This window comes from Giraffa tippelskirchi, chromosome 4 (genome assembly GCF_054371585.1).
Source record: "Giraffa tippelskirchi isolate mGirTip1 chromosome 4, T2T-mGirTip1v1.2.pri, whole genome shotgun sequence".
Classification (NCBI taxonomy): domain Eukaryota; kingdom Metazoa; phylum Chordata; class Mammalia; order Artiodactyla; family Giraffidae; genus Giraffa; species Giraffa tippelskirchi.
In genome coordinates this window covers 92,273,957-92,297,255 of record NC_137278.1, presented here as the reverse complement: position 1 = coordinate 92,297,255, position 23,299 = coordinate 92,273,957, and the positions used below count along the sequence as shown (strand labels likewise).

Sequence of the window (23,299 nt, the reverse complement as noted above, 5' to 3'; positions counted from 1 at the left end):
AGGGCTTCTCAGGTGGCACTAGTGGTAAAGAATCTGCCTGCCAATGCAAGAGAAACACTAGAGATGCAGGTTCAATCTCTGGGTCTGGAAGATCCCCTGGAGAAGGGAATGGAAACCCACTCCAGTATTTTTGCCTGGAGAATCCGTTGGGCAGAGGAGCCTGGTGGGCTACCATCCATGGGATCGAAAGCAGTCAGACTTGACTGAGCAACTGAACATAAAGATGAAAAAAATGGGCATTTGGTAAAGGTTGGGTGGGCTCTTTGGACTTCTCAGAAGGACGTATAATACCAACTGTTCTGTGTCATAACTAGAGCAAGTGTAGGCTGTCAGTGGATCTAACTTGGCATCTGAGTCTGTAGAAAGAGATTCGTCTTCACAGTGAAACCCACCTGCACTCTGAGTGGGCACCTCTAACAAGGCCCCAGAACAGAGCTGGGATCAGGGCCCAAGAGGAGGCAGAAGTGACCAGAGGCCCTCTGTCCACTTGACTGTTTTCTTATCTGTAAATGGGAATAATAACATAATCGAGTGCCTCTTAACATTTTGTATATTTTTAAAATTTTTATTTAAAAAATTATTTATTTATTTTGGAGATGCGAGGGAGGTTCAAGAGGGAGGGGATATATGTATACCTATGGCTGATTCATGTTGAGGTTTGACAGAAAACAACAAAATTCTGTAAAGCAATTATCCGTCGATTAAAAAATAAATAAAATTAAAAAATAAATAAAATTAAAAAATAAAGTTATTCTCTATGTAAAAATTATTTGTTTATTTTGGCTGTTGCTGCACTTGGGCTTTTCCTAATTGTAGTGAGCAGGGCCTCTCTTGTTGAGGTGCGAGGGCTTCTCACTGCTGTGGCTTCTCTTGTTTCAGAGCACGGGCTCTAGGCTCATGGGCTTCAGCACAGGTTCAGTAATTGTGGAGCATGGGCTTAGTTGCTCCACAGCACATGGGATCTTCCGGGACCAGGGATTGAACCTGTGTCTCCTGCATTGACAGTCAGATTCTTATCCACTGAGCCACCAGGGAAGTCCCATTTTGTGTATTTTAAATCTTATCCAAGGAGTAGGTATTAGTACTGTTTCTTTGGTCCGAGCCAAAATTCAGTCTGTCTTAGACCCCCGCGTTCACACAGAGTCCTGCAGCCTGGTTCCACAGACTAGAATTTCCCAACTGGGTGCCTGGCCCCAAAGCAATGCCCAGGCTGCCGGCGTGTCCAGGCTTTAGCCCTCTCGGGCCCAAGCCTGGTCACTCCCTGGGGACATACGAATGCTCTTTGTACATATCCTCGGGGTGACACTGGGGACTGAACAGACCAGATAGCGTCCGAATCTTGGTGCTTCCCTGAATCTCCCGTGGATGTGGCAATCATCCTACATTCTCTGCAGCCAGCAGTGTTAACTCCAGGGGGACAAGGAGTTCTCACCCACTTCTCTCCAGAAGCACCTGGGAGAGCTCACCTATGTGTGTCCTATGTGCCCGAGGGCTGCCAGGGTCCTGGGGTCCATCCACGGCTGCCGTGGCCCCACACACTCCTGCCCCTCTCTGTTCCCATGGAGCCTCCAAGCTACTTTGTTCCTGCTTTCTCCTATTCCTGCTGAAAGACTTCACTGCTCTTGTCCCAAAATACTAACTCACTGCTAATATAAAAGACCCATGTAGCTTCCCTAGTGGTCCAGTGGTTAGGAATCCTTGCAATGCAGGGGACGCTGCTTCAATCCCTGGCCCAGGAAGATCCCACATGCCAAGGGGCAACAAGCCTGTGAGCCACAACTACTGAGCATGTGCCCTAGGGCCCAGGAGATGCCACTACTGTGCCCACGTGCTACTACAAGAGAAGCCGCTGCAATGGGAAGCTCAGGCATGGAAGCTAGAGAAAGCCTGCAAGCAGCAGTCAAGACCCAGTGCAGCCAAAAATAAATAAAGAATTAAAAAAACACCCATGTATGTGAACTCCCACTTAAATCTCATGGAAGTGGCCCAGCTCAGGGTTAAGCCAGCCCTCTTAGGTCCTAATGCAGGCGTCTCTTGCCACCACTTCCTAGGTGAAGGACTGCAGTCTATAAAACTGCATCAGTGGCAGGGTTCTACAAGGTAGGCTGTCAGCAGCTTCCACGAATGAGGATTGAGAACTTTAAATTCCCTAGAGCGATAGTTAACAAATGGCTTGCTAGGCCCCCACCCCTGGGGTTGTGATTCAGCAGGTCTGGTGGCCCTGATAACCTGCATTTTTAACAAGTTTCTATACCATGGCCAATGCAGGTTCAGAGAACCCCTGAGCTATCACAGGCCTAAGCCTGGCAGTAATACGCACACAATACGTTTCAGGTGTTCCTAAGAATCCTCAGTAAAGCTGTGCTTCATTAAAAGCCTCCCCGATTCTGTTCTCTCCCCCTCCCCTTTTTTTCTTCCTGGCCACATCATGGGGTATGCAGGATCTTAAGTTCCCCAACCAGGGATGGAACCTGCACCCCTTGAAGTGGAAGCACAAAGTCTTAACCACTAGGGCGCCAGGGGAGTCCCTCCAATTTTGTTCTGTTTGAAAAATTTCCTCCCAAGAGTCTTGCCTGAGAAATAAAAAATCTGGTCTCTCTCAGCTCACTTTTCTTAGAAGCTGAGACACGTAGCCTAACACCTGTTTCTAAGCAAAGCTATTGATGAATTACTTCTGGCAGCTCTTGCATAGTTTTTCACTGCCAATAAAGTTATTGAAATTGAGATATACCATCTGTTTGAGAGTTTGTATCAAAAAGACAGGTGACGCGGCTGCAGGTAAAGACAGAGTCAAGCTGTTTCCACAGTAGACTTCCCCATCTGCCCAAGCTGACATCACTCCTTAGATCCGGCATTTGTGAACCAGCGTTTTCCTGGAGTAAAGGATGAAAAGTCCTATATCACAAATGTGATTGGTTACTGGAAGCAATAACCACAGCTTCAGAGAAAGAACTCACCAATTCCCCACCAGCAGAGATGGCAAGTTCTACTGGAGATTACCATGCCTGACTCTCTGCAGCCTGCCAGGCTCCTCTGTCCATGAGATTCTCCAGGCAAGAATACTGGAGTGGACTGCCATTCCATTTTCCAGGTAGATCTTCCTGACTCAGGGATCGAACCCACATCTCCTGCATCATATTTCTAAGTCTGTGAATTAAAATGTAGATGTGCCTATGTGAAGTGACTATTAGACTTATTTTTAGTATTTCTGGAAAATAGTTCCCTAAGAAGTGCTTGCTCCCCAACCCAGTGCTTTGAGAGTTTAATTCTTCAAAGTGGATGGTGGCCCCACCCCAGGGAGACTCTCCAGACACCCAGGGCACAGCTTCAGGAAGGCCAGCGCCCACCTTTGCTTGAAGGACATAGAGGAGCAGCATCTATGGGGGCAGCCACAGAGCAGCAGCGGGATTCTGAAGATAGTGGGACTAGAGGGCAGCTGCTGTTGCCGTCGTGTGGGGAGGGTCAGTCATTTTTCTGAACACCCAATGGTGATTTGGGCTTTCTGGGCTGGACCAACCTCAGACTTGTGTGAACTGCAAATGCCACCAGCCATATCAGTAAACAAAGGATGCTGCAGCCATCAAGCCATCACCTTACAGCCACCTTGGCGACGCACCCTGAGGGGGCTCAGGATGTGCAAACACGGGATACTGGCTGAGGGGCACATCAAAGGAGTGATTTCAGTGAGCCCAGACTCTTGCCCCTTCTCACACATAGAAAAGTGGTAAATTTCTTAACTTGAGATGTCTGGTTTTCTTTAATTAACAGTAATCTCTGGGTGTTCTGACTACCTGGTCTTTGTTGCAAAAACTCCTACATATCCTGGCTCCCCGCCGTCTGTCCCCCGCCCTGCCCCCCCCATCCCCGGCACCTCTTTGGAGCAGTCCCTCTGAGCTATCAATCAGAGAGGCAGTCTTCCTGGGCGTAAGACCTCAGTTTTGTCCTCCGAATAAAACATGACTCTCAACTTTTAGGTTGCACGTTTCTTTTTTTTCCAGTTAGTGCGTGTAATAAGACGATCTGCTGCCTCCTTGCAGACCCACCTTTGGACGACCCTGCTTTAGTCGTGACAAGAAAGGAGGCAGGAGCCTCCGTGGAAAACCCTTTGTGCGTGCTAAGTTGCTTAGGTCACGTCCTACTCTTTGCGACCCTATGAGCCGTAATTGAAGGAGCTTCAGACAACGAACGCCGTCCTCAGTTCAGTGTCTCCTCTCTGCTCACGGCCAGTGGTTCCTTCCATCCTGGGTGTCGACGCAGCTCACGGACCATGCCGTCAGTGGACCCCTGCTCACAGCAGAGCACAGGCTGTCACCTCCCCTTAGTAAATTAAACCTCAGTTCACAATGCTGATTATTTTTTCTCATCTTTTTCTTTATTCTTTAAAATATGTCAACAATTTTTTAGAGTACAGTTGTACAATGTTGTGTTAGTTTCTGCTGTACAATGAAATGAATCAGCTATATATATATACATAGGGGCTTCCCAGGTGGCACCAGTGGCAAGGAACCCACCTGCCAATGCAGGAAACATAAGAGACACAGGTTTGATCCCTGGGTCAGGAAGATCTCATGAAGGAGGAAATGGCAACCCACTCCAGTATTCTTGCCTGGAGAATCCCGTGGACAGAGGAGCCTGGCAGGCTACAGTCCAAGGGGTCACAAAGAGTCAGACATGACTGCAGCAGCTTAGCACAGCACGTGTGTGTACATATATCCCCTCCACCTTGAATCTCCCTATCACCTCCCACAGCCAACCCCTCCCCTCTAGGTCAATAGAAAACGGACATGTGGACCCAGTTGGGGAAGGGAGGGTGGGGTGAATTCAGAGAGTAAGACTGACATAAATACATGACCATGTGTAAGACACATAGCTAGTGGGAAGTTGCTGTATAACACAGGGAGCTCAGCTCAGTTCTCTGTGAGACTGAGATGCTTATTTATCTTCAACACCTGCACGCCTACTTAGCCCCAGGGTGGGATCGATTGCGTGAGAACTACAGTCAGTGCCTTGAAATGGTTCTGTTCCCAGCTTGATGCTTCCTGGGCTTACAATTCCCATCACGACCCCTCTTTTCCACATACAAGCCACCAGAGAGATGCTGAGAGATGCTTCAGACTGAAGAAGGCCCCAGAACATCTCCCGTTCACCTGTCACCTCTTACTTTGATCTTTAATGTGCCCAAGCACTGGGTAAGAAAAGCGCTGTTGATCTGAGGATGAACAACAGGACTGTGACCAAAACGCTGAATTAAAATATCTGAGACAAGTTGTTGCCCAGAAGCCCAAACAATTTTAATCTGATTCAACCTCAAGACACATATTAAAAAAAATTCCTCGCACCATCTGTTCCTTTGGTTAAGCATGAAATCGCTCCCTATAATTACGTTGTAGGGAAGATCCACTCTTCCAGCGTGGAGACGGGGGCAGGTGAAAGGCTCAGCCACGATTGACAGACACATGGAAACGCGGGGGTTTGTCTTTTTCTCAGTGGCCCTTATTCTCTGCTCCAATACGGACTTGATCCACCGGGGCTTCAAGCATGCCTGTCATGGTTCCTGTTCTTTAATTCAAGAGACAGAAATCCATGAATTTGAAACAATGAGGGATGTGGAATTAACTTACTAATTACTAGTTGGTGGGTTATTAACTAATGCCCTTTTTTGTACCAGGCCTTGCACCTGTTCTTACAACTCTGGGGGTAGATATGTGGTTGGCTCCATTTCATAGATTGGAAGACAGAGGCACGGAAGTATTGTTTTGTGCTAACACAAGCATCTGTGATCTGCAGAGAGCTATTTCTCACTTATAGAATAACACAGCAGATCTCTGCTTACATAGCTCAGCCTCCACAGGTTTGGATAACTGCTCCCACCACTGAGATAAGCCTATTCTGGCCATGCTCAGAACTGGAGCTCAGACCGTGGAGTCTACCCTGGACCACTGAGGGCCAGGTGGATCTGAGCTGAAGTAACATCACCAAGACATTGTCACTGGCAGAGCCTTTAGACTACATGGTGTGAGACTTCCTGAATTCCTTCACCACCCCCAGCCCTTCAACTTGAGATCTCTATGATATTGACTCTAAAGAACTTGGAAAAAAAAGATGCTTCTCACCAGCACAAAGGAAGAAGTGGGCGCAAATAAGTGGAAAGCTGGAGAAGGACTTCCAAAGGAGAGAAGCTGACGTATCCCTAAGGTGTCTCTGGAAGCATCTACAGGCCTGATTCGCACCTGGCTCATGCATTTTGTTTCCGGCAGAAGATGATGGAAAGAAAGATCAATTCAATTCTCCTTCAAATGTTTTCATCCCCGGACTACTGCCAATGGCAGGGGGCTCCAGTCGGTCAAATGTGTTCTTCTGGCTCCTTGTGGGCCCTGCCTGCACCAGCCCAAGCTAGGGACTGCTCATGTGATCCCTCCCCACTGCCAGTGGGGCTTCCTCTGGGGGAGCCTGGGGGACCCAGAGCTGATGCTGCCTCTCCTCCTGGTTCCATGGCCACCTCAGTCACCTACATGCTTCACTGCAACAATCTTTTCACTGAAATTATGAAACATTTATTTCTCAGGGGAAATAAAGATTGGGCCTATAAAAGGAAAATGGAGTCAAATTGTTGGCTCATTAAGTCTTATATTTTTTAAATTGCATTATCCTTTTAGGTAATTTTTAAACAAAGTATATAATAAATGATATCTTGTTAATAATTCAAAAGTGCTTCCATTATCTATACACACCCACACACACACACACATATATATATATGAAAATATCTTTATTCATCCATCAATGGACATTTAGCTTGTTTCCATGCCTTGGATATTGTGAATAATGTCCAGCATGGTGAGTACAATTCACAAGATTGTATTATACACTTGAAATTTTTTGTGAAGAGTGTAAATTGTAGTTTCATGACCACATACACACACATCCCAAAACTGATAATTACATGAAGAGATGGAGCTGTTAACTAACTTTACTGTGAGCATCATTTCACAGTATATACGTGTATCACATCATCACCTTAAACTGACACGTGTGATATGTCAACAATCTCTCAATAAAAGCTCAGGTTCAAGAAGAAAACAAATGAGCAGCTAGGGCAGTGATCTGCTTGCCTTGCTCCCAGCACTGAGGGCCAGTCCCCTCCTGTGCTCCCCATAACAGCCCTCCCAGGGGGCACTTCACAGGCAAAGAAACAAAGGCGTAGAGAAATTAAGAAACAAAATCAACCCAATTGGTAGAATCTATCTGAATCCCGGGCTGGGTTTTTACCCCCAACTATTATATACTTGTGTGTGTCTGTATGTGTGTGTGTGTGGTGTGTGTGTGTGTGTGGTGTGATCAGTCACTCAGTTGTGTCTGACTCTTTTGTGACCCCATGCACTATAGCCCTCCAGGCTCCTCTGTCCATGGGATTTCCCAAACTTAAGAATACTGGAGTGGGTTGCCATGCCTTCCTCCAGGGGATTTTTCCCAACCTACGGATTGAACTTGCATCTCCTGCATTGCAGGCAGATTCTTCACCATCTGAGCCAGCAGGGAAGCCCAACACTCTGGCAGCACCGCAGTTATCTGGAGTGTTACTACAGTGGAAACTGGGGTAAGAAGACATGCGATCCTGCTGAATTATTTCTTACAACTGCTTAAGGTCAAACAAGCTTCCCAGGTGGCTCAGCAGTAAAGAATCCGTCTGCCAATCAGGAGATGCAGGTTCAATCCCTGGGTCAGGAAGATTCCCCAGAGGAGGAAATGGCAACCCATTCCAGTATTCATGCCTGGAGAATCCCATGGACAGAGGAGTCTGGTGGGCTATAGCCTACAGCGTCGCAAGAGAGACAGACATGACTGAGTGACTAAACAACAAAAAGGCTAAACAAAGAGTGGCGGCATCAACTAACATTTATTTACTCAACAGAGTTTCTGTTGAGCATCTTCTCTTCTGGGGACACAGTAAACAACACAGACAAAGCCCTGCACTCACGGAGCTGGCTTTTCTCCAGCAGTTGACTCATGCAAAGCTTCACTGGATGAGTTCAGTTCAGCTCAGTCGCTCAGTCGTGTCTGACTCTGCGACCCTGTGAACCGCAGCACACCAGGCCTCCCTGTCCATCACCAACTGTCGGAGTCCACCCAAACCCATGTCCATTGAGTCGGTGATGCCATCCAACCATCTCATTCTCTGTCGTCCCCTTCTCCTCCTGCCCTCAATCTTTTCCAGCATCAGGGTCTTTTCAAACGAGTCAGCTCTTCGCATCAGGTGGCCAAAGTATTGGAGTTTCAGCTTCAACATCAGTCCTACCAATGAACACCCAGGACTGATCTCCTTTAGGATGGACTGGTTGGATCTCCTTGCAGTCCAAGGGACTCTCAAGAGTCTTCTCCAACACCACAGTTCAAAAGCATCAATTCTTTGGTGCTCAGCTTTCTTTATAGTCCAATTCTCACATCCATACATGACCACTGGAAAAACCATAGCCTTGACTAGACAGACTTTTGTTGATAAAGTAAATGTCTCTGCTTTTTAATATGCTGTCTAGGTTGGTCATAACTTTCCTTCCAAGGAGTAAGCGTCCTTTAATTTCATGGCTGCAATCACCATCTGCAGTGCTTTTGGAGCCCAAAAAAATAAACTCAGCCACTGTTTCCACTGTTTCCCCATCTATTTGCCATGAAGTGATGGGACTGGATGCCATGATCTTAGTTTTCTGAATGTTGAGCTTTAAGCCAACTTTTTCACTCTCCTCTTTCACTTTCATCAAGAGGCTCTTTAGTTCACTAGATTAGGGTGCTTATAATTCAAATTAATAAATTGCTGTTCAGTTGCTCAGTCGTGTTCGACTCTTTGCAACCCTATGGACAGCTCACCAGGCTTCCCTGTCCTGCACCATCTCCTGGAGTTTGCTCAGACTCATGTCCATTGAGTGATGCTATCCAACCATCTCATCCTCTGCCACCCTCTTCTCCTACTCTCAATCTTTCCCAGCATCAGGGTCTTTTCCAATGAGCTGGCTCTTCACATCAGGTGGCCAAAGTATTGGAGCTTCAGCTTCAGCATCAGTCCTTCCAGTGAGTATTCAGGGTTGATTTCCTTTAGGATGTATTTAGGATGTAGTATTAAATAAATGCTGATTATGGAAATGTTGATTACAAACTCTGGTCCTCCACAAGGTGGGGGATTAGGTTTCCCAGGTGATGTGACAAGGCTTGTCATGTTTGTGAAGACCCAGCCTTGTTCCAAGTGGTAAATAAGTGAGTCATCTCCACTCTGATGCTTAAAATACCTGTAAAAGGTAAAAACAAAAACAAAAACAAAAACAAAAAACCTGTTCTATTCCACGCGTGCTTGGAAGGTCTAACCCCCTTTTCTTTCCTGCTTCTTTGCTCCAGGCCGTCCAGAGCACAGAAAGTTGCCCAGCCAGTTGTCATGGAGACGATGAGGCTGTGATTGATGAATCGCACGTCCCAGCCAGTTGCTCCCAAAGACAGGCTCCTCCCAGCCTTCCAGCACCCCCAAGACCCAAGCAAGCAGGAGGAACATGCAGCCCCCGAATCGCTGAGGCCCCTCCTACCCCCTTTCTGCCTCACCGCCAGGACCTCCTCCACGATGGCCTGTAACCAATCTTCCATCGAGATCTACGAATACCTGCTGCCCAACGGGAGCCACGAGGGGGACTCCAGGGTGCCCCCACCGCCCGCCCCGCTCAGGATGTCCCTGGCGGTCCTCATGATGCTGATGGTCGTTGTAGGGTTCCTAGGCAACGCGGTGGTCTGCATCATCGTGTACCAGAGACCGACCATGCGCTCCGCCATCAACCTGCTGCTGGCCACGCTGGCCTTCTCGGACATCATGCTGTGCTTGTGCTGCATGCCCTTCACGGCCGTCACCCTCATCACTGTCCACTGGCACTTTGGGGACTCCTTCTGCCGCCTCTCAGCCGCGCTCTACTGGTTCTTCGTCCTGGAGGGTGTGTCCATCCTGCTCATTGTCAGCGTGGACCGCTTCCTCATCATCGCGCAGCGCCAGGACCGGCTGAACCCCCGCCGGGCTAAAGTGATCATCGCTGCGTCCTGGGCGCTGTCCTTCTGCGTCTCGGCGCCGGCGCTGGCCGGCTGGACGCTGGTGGAGGTGCCAGCGCGGGCCCCACAGTGCGTGCTGGGCTATACCGAGCTGCCGGCCGGCCGCGCCTACGTGCTGACTCTGGTGGGCGCCGCCTTCTTCGTTCCCTTTGCGGTGATGCTCGGCGCCCACCTGGGAGTCCTGCACGCGGTGCGCAAGAACGCAGTGCGCGTGCACAACCAGTCCGACCGCCTGGATCTGCGCCGGCTGCCCCGCGCCTGCCTGCGGCGGCTCCGGCGGCAGCAGCAGCAGGCCAGCCTGGACCTGAGTTTCAAGACCAAGGCCTTTACCACCATCCTGATCCTCTTCGTGGGCTTCTCGCTGTGCTGGCTGCCGCACTCGGTGTACAGCCTGCTGTCCGTGTTCAGTCGGCGCTTCTACTGTGGCCCCTCCTTCTACGCCACCAGCTCCTGCGTGCTGGGGCTGAGCTACCTCAAGTCCGTCTTCAACCCCATCGTCTACTGCTGGCGGATCAAGAAGTTCCGCGAGGCCTGTCTGGAGCTGCTGCCCCCCACCTTCCAGATCCTCCCAAAAGTGCCTGAGCGGATCCGGAGGCGAATCCAGCCGAGCACCGTGTACGCGTGCACGGAGAACCAGTCCGCGGTGTAGGGGAGGGGCGAGCAGTAGCCCCCATCTGCCCCCCACTTGACTTCCTGGGACTCCCGAGCAGTCAGCGCTTAGCACAAATGGACCCGCTGGTCCCAGGGAAACGGGCTCCTGCGTTTGCACGATGAACTATTTCTGTTCCTTGCTGCAGAACAGCAGTGCGGGTCTGCTGGAAACCCGAAGGCCATCAGGACCAAAGGGGAGATGCGTGCAGTGATGCAGGTGGTGGAGGTTTAGTCGCTAAGTCGTGTCCGACTATTTCGACCCCATGGACTGTAGCTGGCCAGGCTCCTCTGTCCATAGGGTTTTCCAGGCAAGAATACTGGAGTAGGTTGCCATTTCCTTCTCCAAGGAATCTTCCTGACCCAGGAATCGAACCTGGGTCTCCTGCATTGCAGGCAGATTCCTTACCGACTGAGCTATGAGTGATGCAGGAGTTGGGCCAAAAGTTAGGGAGGAGGGGGAGCAGGAGGGAGGTTGGCTGAGCGGCAGGAAGAAGGCTCTGTCTAAAGAGCCCTCTCCAGGCCTGCCTTGGAGACAACCGGGTACCCTGTTCTGATGTGAGAAACCCCAGTGCGTCCATCTCTGGGTGGTCAGGCATTGTCTGGGGCGCCAGCATCCTTCACAGCCGTTTCTGTCTGTGTGTGCATGGCAGAAGCATGCAGGGTTCTTTATGTTGGTCAGATGTGCATTTGGGGTGATGCCAAACCATTCTTTCTGGAAACCCAAGTCACATGGGAGGCAGAGGGGCCCTGGGCTTTTCAGCTCCTGTGTGACACAGGGGAGACTTTGGTGGCTCGAAGCCCAGAGAATGTTTGAGGGCAGCTCAGCTGAGAGGAGAAGCCCACCCCAGTGTTCATGCATGTCTTCAACCCTCCTCCCCGCCATGGCTCCTCACCTGAAGCCACCTCTGGGCCAGCGGTGACAGCCCTGCCCCTTCTCTTCTTCCTGCTTCCTGTCCTGCCCCACTTGGCCCTCCTTCCGTCTGACCAATGAGCGGGTACCACATGCCTTGTCCTGTTGATGCATCTTTTCAGTAAGTACTTGTGTTGATTTGCTTTCAGTCTCAGAAGTGGCTGGGGGGTTTGTTTACATGTTTCTCATGATGCCCTGAGGTCCACCACATCACCCCGTCACAGCAGCAGGAATACAACCCCCATCCCCACCACTGGGCTGCCCCCACGACCTCTGTGTTCCTCTACCTCACTCAGGGCTGCAGGAGTCTGACCGCTGTAGCCTGGGCCACCTCCCCGGGACCCTGGGACCCCGGTTCCCCAGCCCAGGCAGGACCGCGATCCAGAGGGCAGATGCTTGGAGGGGACCTTCTCCTTGTCCCAGGTACTGGGCCTCTGTTACCACCAGGAGCTTTTGCTGCTGAGAGTGACTTTCCTGAGTTCAGGGCACGTGGTTGGTTCTGCAGACTCTCCTGACACTTTCAGATCTGAAGAGAGTGGGAGATTTAAAAAGAAATGCAGAAAATATGATTCTAAGCCCAACTCAGTTAAAAACTAGTCACGTGACCTTGCTGGTTTCTCCCGTTTCTCTGGGCTTTGGTTTTCCCATCCCTGAGGAAGCAGGTCTAGAAGGTCTCCAAGGTCCCCGCCACCTCTCAAACACTCTGATTCTAAAATGCATATGTTTTCCACCCGTAGACGCCACATCCCCCACCTGCGTTTATCTATCATTAATTAAGTGCCTAAGAGGTGCAAGGCACTGTGTGGTTGGGGGTGGGTGGGAGGGGCTGGTGAATGAGGCTGGGCCCGGAGGCAGATGTCAGAGTTATCTCAGGATAATCACAACTCACATTTGGCACAAGAACACAGATGCTCCCCTGAATGTTTTTCTTCTCATTTCCTTTCCAAGGTTGTATCACCAGACTAGCTCCTCATTCTCCTCCTGTGACAGAAGCAAAAAAGAAAGATAACAGTTTACACTCCTCTAAGCCCAGAGGAGTTCCAGAAAATAATTGACACTTTTCTCACCAACCTCACCCTCCTTTTATACACAGACCCAGAGCCCCTAGACCCTTTTATACTCAGAGAGGGAGAGAGAGGTGACAGAAAGAGAGATGAGAGAGAGAGGTTGAGTGAAGATGGGCAGATGGTGTGTGATTGATTGAGGTGTGTCTCTCATGTCTGTGTCCTCTGAGCCCCCAGCAAGGTCAGGGTTTGCCCTCAGTCCCCATGAGGCAGAGTTGCAGGGCCTTGGTAGTGTCCAAGAGCACAGCCCGCCCGCCACAGGGACCGACCTCTGGGCACCTCCCCTCTGGTGGCCCTTTAAGAGAATGTTCTTCAAGAGACTTGAATAAAAGAAAAATCCCCAGACTTAATGAAGGTACCAAAATTTACATCAATCAGTGTTATAGGATGTGTGTTGGACAGTAATATATATGTTTCAAAGTAATAATTTTGTATATATTTTAAATAAAGTATTATTGCTCTTTTGGTGTAGAAGGCTGTGTTCTTGCCAAAATTAGCGCCAGGGCCATGATAGCAAGCCAGGAATCTGGAGTCAAACATCTCCTAAGACACAATCACTTCCTAGAACCTGTAAGCCATTAACGGAGCTGCAATGACTGAAGGACATTACTGATTAGATGACCAATGAGAGATTCAGCAGTAGGGGTCACAAGGCAGCACCCATGGTTTTAATAAAACTCTCCACACTGCTCAGTAATTCCAGCCAGTTAGTTTCACCTCTTTTTTTTTTTTTGGCTGTGGTGGGTCTTCCTTGTGGCAGCGGGCTTCTCTTGTTGTGGAGCACAGGGGCTCAGTAGTTGTGGCTTGCGGGATCTTAGTTCCCCGACCAGGGATCAAACCTGCATCCTTTCCCTTGGAAGGCAGATTCTGAACCCCTGGACCTCCAGGGAAGTCCCTCACCTCTGACTTTCACTTTGCCACCTTCATGATTCCCTCCAGCCTCGCTGAGCCTTCAGTGAACTTTGTCCTAAAATCCTATGTAAACAGCAAGTTCTTGTTTCCTTCCCTGCCACCCACAGGCTGACCACAGCTCCTTCATTCTTATACGATCTGGATGTAACCTCCCTTAGAGTCCCTAGCCCTCTCTTTTCTTGAGCAGTTTGAGCACACTGGCCTGGTGAAAGATGTTGGAACACAAGAGCATGGTGTGTGTGTGTGTGTTTCTGTGAGTGTGTGAGCATGCACTTGCATGCACACATATGCATTATTTCGGGTGGGCATCCAAGGTCACTCACTGTACCAGGCAGTCCTAGTTCACCTTCCGCTGTCTGCCCTTTGGTCCTGGAGGAGCTGGGGATAAGGTGTTATAGGATTAGGAGAGGTGCTAGAGCATGCCTGGCCCAGGACAAGGTGTTCTAGGAATAGGAGAAGTGCTGGAGTGTGCCTGGCTCCAAGGGAGCCAGGGAGGGACTGCAGCTCACAGGGCATTTTCCTACTTAGTCCGATGGGAACAGAAAGAACTCGTCTGAATGAGAAACACCCAGGTGTGACTGGAACATTACCTTGTGCATCAGGAATCCGAGGGTGCCAATACGCCAGCTCAGGCTGGACGTGTCCAGGTAAACCCCTAACGACCCCCAAGGCTGGGGTGGTAAGGACGATTCCTTTCCCGGGATCTGCGTGGTCCAGCTGCCCTGGCTCCCTCCTGCTGCCTCTGGTCTGGCAGCTGCTGTCCCTTCACCAACCATCCCAGCTGGAAAAAAAATAGCCAACCTCGTTTTCAGAAGCGTGTTTGAAAAGACAGGTTTGCTGCTCCTTATGAAGTGTCCTCTGGGGACTCGTTTCTCATTTCCTCCCTCATTGAAATGCTGCCATCGTCTCCCCTCCTGACGGTGTTTGGCTGCGGTGTCATGACGACTTCGAATGTTTTATTAAACCATGAAGAGAGGGTCAGGCACCTCTCCATAAAAGACAAACAGGACTGAATAATTTTAGAAATGCACATGGAAAAGTGCAAAGCCATAATTTGCTTTCAAGGCATGCAGAGAGGTAAGGGAGAAACAGTGTGGGAGGCAGGAGGCTGATTCCCCAAGGCTGCCACCGGCTCGGATTTGTGGGGCCTCATGGGAATTAGGCGGTCCAGGCTGCCCAGAAGTGCTCCCGGGGAGGGGGCAGCTGAGGGGCGTCTGCTCAGGCTGCACTCAGTGTGGTCACTCGTGGGGTCTCCCTCGCTCTCCTAGGGTGATGTTCCACCCAACTTTTGTCCACCAGCGTCTAAATCTCCACTATACCCTCTCCTGCCCTCAGATCCTTTTCACTCTCTGGCCTCCTTCTCTGTTTTCCTTGAGTCTTCCCTTCTCAAACCATGCAATAAGCAGGTATGGACAGGTTCTTAACTAGACACAAGGTGATGCTATACTTTAAAGTTTAGATTTAGATTCTGTAAGAGAATGGTGTACTTGCCATCCTTATGAATGAATGTTCCCTAGGTTTAAGACAGCTTTTAAAAATAATACCTACTGATTTTTTTTTTATTATAGAGGTAATTTCCTCCTTGTAGAATGAAACCTATTTTTTAGCCAAAGATTCTCTAGTTTTAAAAAATTACATTAAAAGTAGATATATATATATTTTTGTGTGTGCAAAATTTAGATCATACTATTCCACAACTTGGGCTTACCTGGTGGCTTAGTGGTAAAGAATCTGCCTGCCAATGCAGGAGACACAGGTTCTATCCCTGGGTCTGGAAGTTCCCCTGGAGAAAGAAATGGCAACCCACTCCAGTATTCTTCCCTGGGTAGTCCCATGGACAGAGGAGCCTGGCAGGCTACAGTCCATGAGGTCGCAAAGAGTCCGACACTACTTAGCAACCAAACAACAACTTTAACAGAACTGTATTGAAAAAGAATCTAGAAATTGATCTAGGGGCTTCCATATGATGATTATTCATTGGAAGGACTGGTACTGGTGCTGAAGCTCCAATACTTTGGCCACCTGATGTGAACAGCCAACTCGCTGGAAAAGACCCTGATGCTGGGGAAGATTGAGGGCAGGAGGAAAAGGGGGTGATAGAGGATGAGACGGTTAGGTAGCATCACTGACTCGATGGACACATTTTGAGCAAATGCTGGAAGATAGTTAAGGACAGGGAAGCCTGGCGTGTTGTAGTCCTTGGGGTGGCAAAGAGCTGGACACGACTTAACGACAACACACACATAAATATCCTCTGAATATATTCAGGGCTAGAAACCAAAGGGCAGAAAGTTTCTTTAGGAGTATTTGGCTAAAGGTGACCTGTCAGAGAAGTAACCAGAAATCTCCTTTGTTGAACTTTGCAAGGCAGGATGAATCCAAAGGCCTTAAGGTGTCCAGGAGCACCTAAAGACTTTGCAGGAGACAGAAGCACATTGTTTACAATTTAGTGAAGTAACACCTAAGGATTTGCAAGGCGGCCAATACAAGTCCTTGATGGAGCTGGGAGGGGCCACCAGGGCTGAGGACTAAGTTCTAGGACCCCCTTAAGCTGGATGCCCTAGGAGTGGAAACCATCCTCTCACCAAGATAACTTTTATTTAAAAAACAACTACAGGAGGAACAAAGAATTAAAAGGATTTTTAATAAAATCAACAAGTTTACATTTGTACATCTTGTGTATTTCGGACCCATCCAGGGGTTAAAGGGTAAAGGGCCAGGTCTCCATAGGAGGGCGAGCAGGAAGCCCAGGCCACCCTGGCTGTGTGATGGGCAGGGACTTAAGGGTGGGACCCAAGGCCCCGAGATCCCCTGCAAAGCACACCCTGGGTCCTTCCAGCTCCGAGCACAGGCCCAAGGCTCCATAGCCCACGCGACCCTCCCATGGGGATGCCTGATAAGCGACAGCAGATTAACAGCTCATGAAATTAAAGTCTTGCCCAGAGAATATTAATGTCAGCTGTGTCCACTTCATGCTGTTTTAACTAGATAGGTGACACCGAACCGACCCAGGGAGTGATGGTTCTAATTCCTCTAATAAACGGCACGATCACAAAAGAGCAGGCCTCTGGAAAGAACCATGACCTTTTAAAAATATAATTTGAGAAAGGGGCCTGGTCGGTGGGGGCGTTGATTAGAGAGAGGCAAGGTTTTTACAATTCTGCACAGGGTCACAGAATCCTGCTGCATTTGAGGGCTCAGTAGAGATAGAAAACTGTTCAACTTTAGTTCCATTATTCTAAAGGATAACAAACTTCAAAATATTGATCAAAGTGTGGAGCAAAGAAAGACCTGTGCCCCCGAGTTAGGAACAAGGAGGCTTTTCCAGGATTGTACCCATCTCATGGAGAGAATCAGTGCTTTCAGAAGTGCAGAATTCCGTGTCCTAGTTGCTTGTTCTCTGAGGAATAAACCCAAAACTCACGAGCTGTAAGGATAACGTCCCCAGGAACATGACCATGCCTTCACAGCCACCTGCAGGGCAAGACTCGTGACGCGGCTTTGATTGCCAGTATCGCACACAGCACACAGCCGAGCTGCAAGAATATCTTCATCACTGACTCTTTAAAGAGACTGAGACACAGCTGGGAAGGTGCGTGGGTGCCTGTGCTTCCCGGCCCCTTCCAATCACAAGAGGGACGAGAACACGGACAGTTATTAGTACAGAGCCTTTGGTGAGCTCTATACCTGGCCCGTAAGGCCTGGGCTGAGGACACAGGCCAGGTCTGGGGGTCCTCCAGTCACACATACAGGCTGATGCATATCTGCCAAGCTTCATGGTAGGGGTCATGGCATCTTTCTTCTTAGTCCCTGACAGTCGGTCAGTTATCAGCAGGAAGAAATTCAGAGGAGGGCAGTGAAGTAACCACAGCGTCAGCTTCCCCGAGATGCTGGACAGAGGCAAGAGTGGATGCAGGCCTGTGATGCTGAGGTTGTGGGAGGCCTCTGTCCTGTGTGTCTGGGAAGCCGCAGGGCAGGCGTGTAAAGTGCTGGGAGGTAAGGCAGCCTGCCCGGGCTTCCTTGTGGGGGGTGGCGCTCCCCCGGGAAGGGTGACGACCCCCAGTGCAGGAGGAGCTGTCACCCACAGCCCACCCCGCCCAGCGTGGGGGTGACCACCAGCCACCCCAGCAAACACACTCGGCTTGTGCTCACAACCTTTCCCTTTTAATTTCCCAAGTGATCAAGGGTGGATATGTTTTCATAAGGAAAACCATCCCTAGCAAACATGATGGGTGAATTTCCAAACTAGAGAAAAACCACGAAGAGGATAGAACTTCAAATAAAAGGTTCTGCTCAACCATCTGAATCGTGGAGTATCAAACCAGCAGGCCACACGCCATGGGTTCCCATCCCCGCCAACGACTCCAAATCTGAGAGCAGCTCTTCCAGGCGTGTCCGTGGCTTCTCGGAGCCTCACTCTCGAGATAGCCAGAAGGGAACGAATTTACCCCAAAAGGAAGGGTGGGGCACCCAGGCAGATCTTTTAGGGGCTGGGAGCCAGATGGGAAGTGGGAAGGAAGTGGGAAGGAACAAAAATTCCTCCCCAAGGTCAGCCGTCCTGCAGGGCAGAGGCAGCGCCCGGGGGTGGCCGGTGGGTGGGCAATCAGGATGGAGAGCTGGGTGCCCTGGCCACTCTCCCACCAGGACGAGGTCCCCGCTGTTACCTTGGAGCAGACGATTCCAGTGCAGACACGTGTTTACAGATCAGGGTGAGGGGTGGGGGTCAGATTTGTTTGGGCTGTACAGGAAGGCTCACTTCCTCAGGGAGCAGACGTCTGTTGTGGGTGGCGATGTCCCTGGACGGGGAAACCTGGCATGTCTCTATTGGAGGGACTGTCCATTTCCATCCGAGGCAGGGGGCTGGCCGCAGCCTGTTTCCCGTGGACCAAATTCCCCCAGCACCCAATGACGGCTGACAGAGCACAGTCACAGCCTCCTGTCTGCGCACCCGGCAGGCTAGGTGAGGACCCAAGGCCCTGCCTCTTCAAGTCCGAGCCCCGGCGGTGGGGGAGCTGGGCTCCGTGTGTCTGCTGGCCGCGCAGTGGGTGTGGACAAGACCGCCGTTGGGATACCTAACGAACACGGGCTCAAGGAAGGGGTTTTGGCACATCTGGCAAAGCTTTTTGTCTGAGAGTCGAACGGAGCTTCCTTTCAGCTTCATCTGCAGAAAGAAAGAAAAGACAGAGATGTCTGTGACCAGTTTTCAGAGCTGACGAGCATCGCCCCCCAGGTAGTTATTAATGTCATCCCTGGTGGGGACAGCTTGCACACCAATTTCTGGAAACAGAATCTCAGCAGTGAAAATAAACAAAACTATCCTCAGGAACTAGAAAAGTCAAAAAAGCTACAAAACCGCCTTCTTATTTTACAAAAGTAATTGCTTCTTCTCTGGTTGAGGCATTTCTCACCAAGATCTTCTCTCAAACGTTCTCTGAGCCCTGATGCATTCAAAAAAGTCATTATGCAGTCATGGGGCATTAGTGCTGGCAAGGCCAAGAAAGTCATCTAATTCCTGCTACCCCTGTCTGCACACCAGAAAAGTGAGGCCAGATAAGACACGTGGTCAAAGCCACGTGGTCTATCCTTAGCACATTCATGACCTGTCCTGGACACATAATTTCCTTTCTTTAAAGGTAACTAATGAAACTGCTGCTGCTGCTAAGTCACCTCAGTCGTGTCCAACTCTGTGCGACCCCACAGACAGCAGCCCACCAGGCTCCACCGTCTCTGGGATTCTCCAGGCAAGAACACTGGAGCGGGTTGCCATTTCCTTCTCCAGTGCACGAAAGGGAAAAGTGAAAGTGAAGTCGCTCAGTCGTATCTGACTCTTAGCGACCCCATGGACTGTAGCCTACCAGGCTCCTCCGTCCATGGGATTTTCCAGGCAAGAGTACTGGAGTGGGGTGCCATTGCCTTCTCCGAATGAACTAATACAACTTTATTATTTCCTGTCTGAAACACAGGACTTGAGTTCTGTAAGATAAAAGCCTTTCTGCACAATTCACGTGAGTAAACCCAGAAAGTCAGCCTGTTGGTGGCTTAGGGAATCACCATATTTGTTAGTTTCGTTAGTCATTCAAGAAACATTTGATGCCTTCAAGATGACACCAGCCTTGGCTCAGGAATACGGAGATCAGTAAAGGAAGCTCCTGCCCTCAGAATACCCAAAGCCTCACAGGGGAAGGGACACCACAGGCGCGGCACTGGGTGAGCACACGGGGTGCTAGTCTGCTGAGAGGGATGGGAAGGCTTCTCGGGGGAGAGAGGTTAGCCTGGGTTTCAAGGAGGCATTCACCAGGCACAAAAGGAAGAGATGGGACATAGGCAGAGGAACTGGTGGGTATCAAGGCTGTATGCATGGAACGGCAGGCCCACTGCTCCTTCCACGTGTCCTGGAAACAGTGAGATGGGCAAGAAAGGGTCAGAGTAGGGAGGCCAGATCCTCCAGACCTCGGCTTCTCCACTGGGGGAGGTCAAGGATGTCTTCCCAGCGGGAGAAGCATCCTGCCGGCCGTAGGGCACACGGGCCTCACCAGAGAGGAGCCTCTGATGAGCTGGGGCTGCTATAGACTGAATGCCTGTATCTCTCCCCACGTGGACGCCCTGACCCCCAGCGGGATGGTGTTTGGAGGCGGGCCCATGATGGCCGCAGGGCCCTTAGAGGAGACTGGTGCCCACGCCCGGCCACGTGCACACAACAAGGACGGGGCCTCACAAGGCACTGAATCAGTCGGCACCTTGACTCCAGGCTTCCAGCCTCCAGACAGGGAGAACTGTTTGTGAGTCATCTGAGCCCCTGGCCTGTGGGATTCGCTCTTATCTGTTACAGCAGCCCTGAAGGACGGAGACAGGACGCAGAATGCAGGGCTCTGAACTGGCCTGTGGTCCACACCTGGCTCCTGTGTGCTCTATGTGACACCCCATGTCCCTGCTCCCCCTTCTGTGAAAGGGAACAGTAACAGCCAATTCTGCACGGACGAGCTGGAGGGACAGAGTGACACCGTGACCTGCGGTGTGGACTGGGGCCTGGCCACAACCTCCCTCTGCTCTCCTGATCGCTGGCATCTGCAGGCCGGGAGACTGCCCCAACCTCACCACTGCCAGCCTGGCTCCCACACCCGTGTCTGCGTGAGTAACTCACACATGCCGTGTGTTGAAGTCATAGAGAAGAAAATGGACCAAGACTGTTTTTCTAGGGCTAACATCAACATTAAACGTCTCATCCAGGAGGGCCGGACTCTCACCTTGTCATATTTGTAGATGAGGTTTTCAGACCTGGCCAGGCCCACGGCCACCTGTGTGGTCCTCCGGGCATGGATGCTGTCCCGCACGGCACCCATCAGGAATGGGCGGAGCAGCTGCACTGACCACGTGCCCGGCAGTAGCTGCAGCACCTGGGCCGCGTCAAACTCCACGGCGTGGCGGTTCAGCAGGTCCACGGCAGCCATGGTCCGCTCGGGCGCGGCAGGGCCAGGGCCCAGGTAGACAGCCAGCAGCAGGTGGAAGAGCCGCTGGCGGTAGGATGGGTCCCGGCCCTCAGAGCGCCACAGGCAGTAGTCCTCCGCTGCTGGGAAGTCCGCTAGCTCGTGGACCAGGATGTGCAGTGCCTCCTCGTGCTGCTCCAGCTTCCCGTGCAGGATGGCACTCTCCAGGGGGAGCTGGGCGCCCCGGGTCCTGTCTGCGGGGTGGGACCTGCCGGTGAGGGACTGAAGCACCCATGCCAGGCAGGGGATATCCAACCTTGCACCTGCCTGCCGGTGCCATAAGCTTAAGAGTGCCCAAAGCAACTCTGGCTACATGGACACCCCAAGACTCCACCACCCAGGCTGCCTGTGCTCAGCTGCTCAGTCGTGTCCAACTCTTGCGACCCCACAGACTGTAGCCCACCAGGCTCCTCTGTCCATGGTATTTCCTGGGGAAGAATTCTAGAGTGGGCTGCCATTTCCTCCTCCAGGGGATCTTCCCGACCCAGGGATCAAACCTGTGTCTCCTGCATTAGCAGGCGGATTTTTACTGCTGAGCCACCTGGGAAGTCCCCCAGGCTGCCCAGACACCACTAAATACCTCCACTCTGGCTACCTGGACACATGGCTTGTGTAGCAGAGTTTGGGGGTGTCTAGGTAAAGGAGGACTGCCAGGTGCCTTAGGACAAAGTTCTTCACGGGAACATCATTCAGGCCTGAGTCATGTGCTTCTTTCTGACCATGAGGTCAGTGTCAGTGAATCAACAATATACATTAAATGAAGTATGTTTCAACTGAACATACATAAACAAGGTTATGTGTGGATCAGTTGATGGAAACACTGTGACCAGTGGTTTGCCAGACATGATGGTGTAGTGTCTGTGAGTTCAATTGTGGGGACTATACAGGACACACCTCCCATGAGCCATGAGAAAGGACTGTAGCTAAAGGTCAAAAACTAGACTTAAATGCTGCTAAAGAGAAATACTTTAACACAGTAAGGACAACTTGGAAATCCCACAGTGCCCATAGAGCAGGAGACAGTTCACTCTGCGGGACGACACAGACACTGCAGTCGGTCCCTGCCCTGGAGGAAGTGAAAACTGGACCCCTCCAGGAAGGATGCCTTCCTCCCAGCCTGGAGTGGCCGAGCGGGCTGCTGGGGGCAGTGCCAGCCAGCAAAGTCATGGTCACAGCCGGAGCCTCAGAAGGAACTGATCTGAGGGCTTCAAAGGTGAGTGAGCAAGTTCAAAGGAGCTCTGCTCAGCGAACGCACAGACCTCCCAGCACCCTGGGCAGCCTCTGGGTCATTGGCTAAAGGGCCCTGCCCATGTCCAGAGGGCAGAGGACAGACAGGAGGCTCCCCTGGCCTCCAGGAGGCTGACTTTGTGCCACAGAGGCTACGTGGATCCACTCACCCATCAGAAAGTGGACTCGGTAGAGATCAGATTCCTGGAGCAGGCGTCGCAGCTTCACCTGCGTCTCGGTCACTTCTGCATCCTTGTCAGGGGTGCAGGGCCTCTGCTGCAGCACCTCGTCCAGGTAGAGGATAGCCAGGTGTGTGTGGTACTCCTCCTTCTGCAGGATAGGAGGATGAGCAGACGGACAGTGTGTGCACGGGGAGCACGGAGACCACTCCCCCCCGCCCCCCGGACAGCATGTGCAGGAGACCGGATGTGTGCAGTGAGCAGCGGCTCCAGGTCAACAGAATGCAAGTTCTGGAGAGAAAGCGTTCAGAAAGCATGACAGAGGAGCTGAATATAAACTTTGTGGGAGACTGCCCTGGGGTCCGATAGTTAAGGCTTCACCTTCCAACTTGAGGGATGCAGGTTTGATCCCTAGTCGGGGAGCTAGGATCCCACGTGCTGGGGGGCAACTAAGCCCACAGGATGCAAAAAAGATCCCACATGCCACAAGGAAGAGCCCACGTACCACAACTGAGACCCAATGCAGCCGAATAAATAATAAATAGAATGAAATAGAATCCAGGGGAAAATATCTCATTCTGAGAAGTAAGGGCCACAGGATTTAGGTAAGGCCCACAAGATTTTGCTGCCCCCAAAGAAGGGAAGCTTCGCTCATTTCCTTTAAGAATAATAACATGGAAGAAGAAAAAGAAGAAAAACGTAAGTGGAAGGGACAAGAGGTGGAGGGTGAAAACAAGCCACTTGGGCCTCTGGTCTCTTTCACAAATGTCTGGTTCCCTCTCTGACCTCCCACAAGTA

At 50.9% G+C, this 23,299-nt stretch overlaps 2 protein-coding genes across 6 annotated transcripts in view; one reads left to right on the top strand and one right to left on the bottom strand.

The window, feature by feature from the left end:
* GPR45 (G protein-coupled receptor 45) overlaps positions 1-12,639 on the top strand; it is a 50,504-nt gene extending 37,865 nt beyond the window's left edge. Inside the window, exon 3 of the mRNA XM_081596255.1 lies at positions 9,385-12,639. Within this exon, the coding sequence (XP_081452381.1) occupies positions 9,446-10,723 (1,278 nt within the window). The 5' untranslated portion in view covers positions 9,385-9,445 and the 3' untranslated portion in view covers positions 10,724-12,639. The remainder of the gene's footprint in view (positions 1-9,384) is intronic.
* A 3,592-nt stretch (positions 12,640-16,231) lies between these two features.
* TGFBRAP1 (transforming growth factor beta receptor associated protein 1) overlaps positions 16,232-23,299 on the bottom strand; it is a 36,118-nt gene continuing 29,050 nt past the window's right edge. For 4 of the 5 annotated variants that reach the window (XM_081596252.1, XM_081596251.1, XM_081596253.1 and 1 more), the window contains 3 exons: positions 22,493-22,652; positions 20,856-21,289; positions 16,232-18,772 (listed from right to left, as the gene is read on the bottom strand). In XM_081596252.1, the coding sequence (XP_081452378.1) occupies positions 18,596-18,772; positions 20,856-21,289; positions 22,493-22,652 (771 nt within the window). In that variant the 3' untranslated portion in view covers positions 16,232-18,595. The remainder of the gene's footprint in view (positions 18,773-20,855; positions 21,290-22,492; positions 22,653-23,299) is intronic. The other variant, XR_014083678.1, reaches the window with a different exon arrangement.